This window comes from Limulus polyphemus, unplaced genomic scaffold (assembly GCF_000517525.1).
Source record: "Limulus polyphemus unplaced genomic scaffold, Limulus_polyphemus-2.1.2 Scaffold4943, whole genome shotgun sequence".
NCBI lineage: Eukaryota > Metazoa > Arthropoda > Merostomata > Xiphosura > Limulidae > Limulus > Limulus polyphemus.
Window position 1 is genome coordinate 35,091 of NW_013670553.1, and position 3,860 is coordinate 38,950.

Here is a 3,860-nt window from a genome sequence, read left to right on the forward strand (position 1 = left end):
AAACAGAGTTTTTAAGGAGAATTGGTTTTAGTTTAAGTGAATTCCAACAAATGATAAACATCAGTGACATGTGCTGTCTAATAGTTTATAACGACCCCCAAATGCACCTCAAACATGACATCAGTGAAATTGGATTATGTTTTGCACTGAAAATAGTGCTTATATTATACTTTAGGTCTGGCATAGAAATAATCTTGAAAAACTATGACTAATTATTGAGAGTAGTTTGCAGTAAATGTAGTATGCTGTTATAATCATAATTTCCAACTTATGAAGTAGTATAGTATGGTGGATAACACTTATTCTTCCCAAAGTTTATTAAACTTGATTTTAGGCATCCAGAGAGATTTTGATGCATAATTTACCTGAAATCTTGCCTTAAATTTGTTACTTGAATAGCTAAATAATTTTGATAAATTGAAGACCATTATCCTACCTAAGCTGATTGGGGGATAGGTTACTGGCTGTAAGTCTTGGAATAGAATGTTGTGAATTTAGAAGTATGTACTTTAGAAATGTGATTGTAATCCTGGTTTTATCATCTGTCATTTTGTTCCTACTTTAGAATACTTGTATAAATTGTGAATGATGTTGAGGTGTTAAATTATGTGAATTACTTCCTCTTCAATAATGATAATAAAAATCATTTTACAGGAGATGAGACGGCGAAGGACGGAAGCTAATGTGGAGCTGCGCAAACAAAAAAAGGATGAACAGCTTTTAAAGAAAAGAAATGTTTCTTTTAGTGAAGATCCAACTAGCCCCCTTGGTGAACAAAACAAGGTACAGTTTATGTTGATTAAAATCTTAAAACTTGTGAAAAAGATAATGTATATATAAGAAACATTCCAAGAGGGATATCTTTGTATTTTTCAATGTTAATAATCAATTACTTTGCATTTTTTTATTGTTAACAATTAATGACAGTTGTCACAACAATCTGATGATGGAATTTTTGAAAGTGAAAGGGCTTTCTTTTCTTTGCAAGAGAAATTCCTTTATGTTTCTTTGTGCTGTACGGCTACTTATCTCGGGTAGATTTTGGGGGATTGTTCTTAATGGTGGTGACAAAGTAAGGTTGGCACTGAGTTGAAAGTAATGGTGAAGTTAAGGCCTAGGGATAGAACTGTATTTTTGAGCTGAGATAGACTACAGAGGACAAAGGTTTGGTCAAGGGTTGTGGTTTTCATTGTTTAATAAATAGATAAAACTGTTAACTTGCTTTTGTTTTCTATATATACCAAATATTCTCTGTGTTGGTTTTAGAACTGTAGAATCACATGATTTTCTTTATCTAGATCACTGAAAAGTATCTTTTGTGTTCTTCAATAAGACCATAAAGCTGAACTAATAACTGTTCTCTGTTAACACACTTCCTTATGTTTGAAGCTTCCAAAATGTGCGAGAAACAAGGTGTATGATATCAGGATTTATGAAGTATGAAATAACTCTATAACTGCAATGATTTCAGTTTTACACACTATGCATCAGGCACTACTGTCTAATGAATCTTGGTATCGAGCATACTGCTTCATTGGAGCTGATTATGACAGATATAGTATGTGTGTGTGTGTGTGTGTGTGTGTGTGTGTGTAAACAAATAACGGTTGACCTTAAATGTAAAAAATTAAAACTACAATTAGAGAATATGAACCTTAAGTAAGACACATACTAGCAAATTACTGTTAAGTAACCCATAGGGTATTCTAAAACATTTTACTTTCAACTCTGTTGTCTGATATCAGAACATCAAAAAGTAAATAAGAAGTCACAAGAAAACAAGTACTTAAAGTAATTTGTATCCCACAATGAATAAATTTTAACTGAAGAATCTTAAGAAACTGTAGTGTTTAGTTTAACAGTTTTGTTTCAACCGTAAAATTAAGAAGTTAAAACTGAACTGAAACATAAGGTTCTAAAAAGTTATTTGTTAGTCATGAAAAATATTTTGGGCAAAAACAAATTGGTAACTTTTCTAACTTTCATCTCTCTCTGGTAAATTGACATAAAGAAGAGTAGGAGAGGTATTATTTTTCAAATTTTCTAAACCTTAACATCTGTGGACATTAATGTTCTACAAACCGTAAGTGTTTTCTCTTTCTATTATACTTAGTTAAGAATTTTTATTCATCATTGAAAATTTTTTGTTGTTATAAATACTATAAAAGAACATTAACTATTTTTAGCTTGATGCTGTAGCTGTAATGTCCATGGAAGAAATTGTCCAAGGTATATCTAGTCAGGATGAGACTCTAAATTTTCAAGCAGCTCAGTCAGCGAGGAAAATTCTCTCTCGGGAACGAAATCCTCCTATTGATTCTCTTATCCAAGCAGGGGTTGTTCCAATTTTTGTCCGGTTTCTTTCTTGTGATTCAAAGTAAGTTGATTAAACAAAAATTATTGTTTCTAGTTTCATGCAATGGAGATATTAATTTTTTTGTAATTAATAACTGCAAAACAAACTCACTTTCCCTTTTTTTTTAAATTTCATAGATTTGTAAAACTGTAAATTTTTGTTTTGAAATGATTTGAGTATACTCTGAATGAGAAATGTATAAGAATTTCCTCATTTTTCTGTGCATGATATGACACCTAGTTAATTAATATTAACTTATGTTCAGAGCTAGCTACCTACTTGTACTAAAAATGAACTTGATAATAAGTATATTTAATTAAATACACTTTTATTATGTCCATAATAAGAAAGATTAGAATGCACTGTTTCATCAGTTTGGTATTCTCTTAATAATCCCAGTAATAACTTGTAAGTTTGGGCAAGCTTAGAAAATTTGTTAGCCCTATATACGCACGCACGCTAAGCTAAGCTAACTATGCAAAACAATCTCTATAACAAAAGTATAATAAGGAAAAAAAAAAAAAAAGACTAGAAATTTTAAACATTCTAACCGTACTGTTAATGGAAATAACTTTAACCCTATCACGACGAGTCATGTGTGAAAGGCCATGTTATTGCGTTACTTAATTTAATATTAAACAAATACAGTTGAACCTGGATTTTTTTTGTGTGTCATGTGGTATGTTGAATGCAGCACTTGTTCAGATTAGATGTTTGTGATGTCCAAATACAAAGTCTATAGTTTTGTACAAATTAGGAACTCAAACTACTGATATTGACAAGCTAGAATATAAAATAAGAACCTCTTATCTTTTCTATATGCTAAGATATTGCTTATTTAGTTAATCAAACACAGTGGCCCACCTCTTTGTATTTTTGGATATGCTCTCTCATATGCACAGCGTGGTCACAAAGTCATATTCACATGAATTGATATATTTATAATTTAATCAATATCTAGTAGATCTTCCTTTCGCTTCGTGAAGTTCATTGATCCTTTGGGGCATCGTGAGAATCATCTTGTCAGTTTTAGATTGTGGGATTTTAGCCCACTCTTACTTCAAAACTTGGAGTAGATCGCTCTTCGAAGTTGGTTTTTTTGGTTGTTTCTTGACTTGCCGGTCAAGTATGGCCCAGAGGTTTTCGATGGGGTTTATGTCAGGAGATTGGCTCGGCCAGAGCAACTTCTGGATACCATTTTCTTCCTGCCACTTTTGGGTGTTTCTAGCAGTGTGACACGGTGCTCCATCTTCCTGGAACAATGTTGTGTTCTTGTCCATGAAACCCGAGGAATAAAGTGGCAAGAGTCCTTCCTCCAATATTTCGACGTATTTTGCAAAATGTATGTTGCCAACGCACTCCACTAAGCTCGACCTCCCACCAACCCAAACCATCACGCTGAAACCACCATGCTTCACAGTTGGTTGCAATCTGTTGAGCCAAAATTCTTGGTGAGGCATTCTCCAGACCCATATCCTTCCACTGTCCGAAAATTGAGCGAATC

General features: G+C 32.8%; 1 protein-coding gene across 1 annotated transcript in view; it reads left to right on the forward strand.

Moving 5' to 3' along the window:
* The window catches only part of LOC106471889 (importin subunit alpha-1-like), a 58,588-nt gene that overhangs the window by 14,259 nt on the left and 40,469 nt on the right, over nucleotides 1-3,860 (forward strand). The window contains 2 exon segments of the mRNA XM_013932515.2: nucleotides 655-783; nucleotides 2,187-2,377. Coding sequence (XP_013787969.1) covers nucleotides 655-783; nucleotides 2,187-2,377 — 320 coding nt within the window.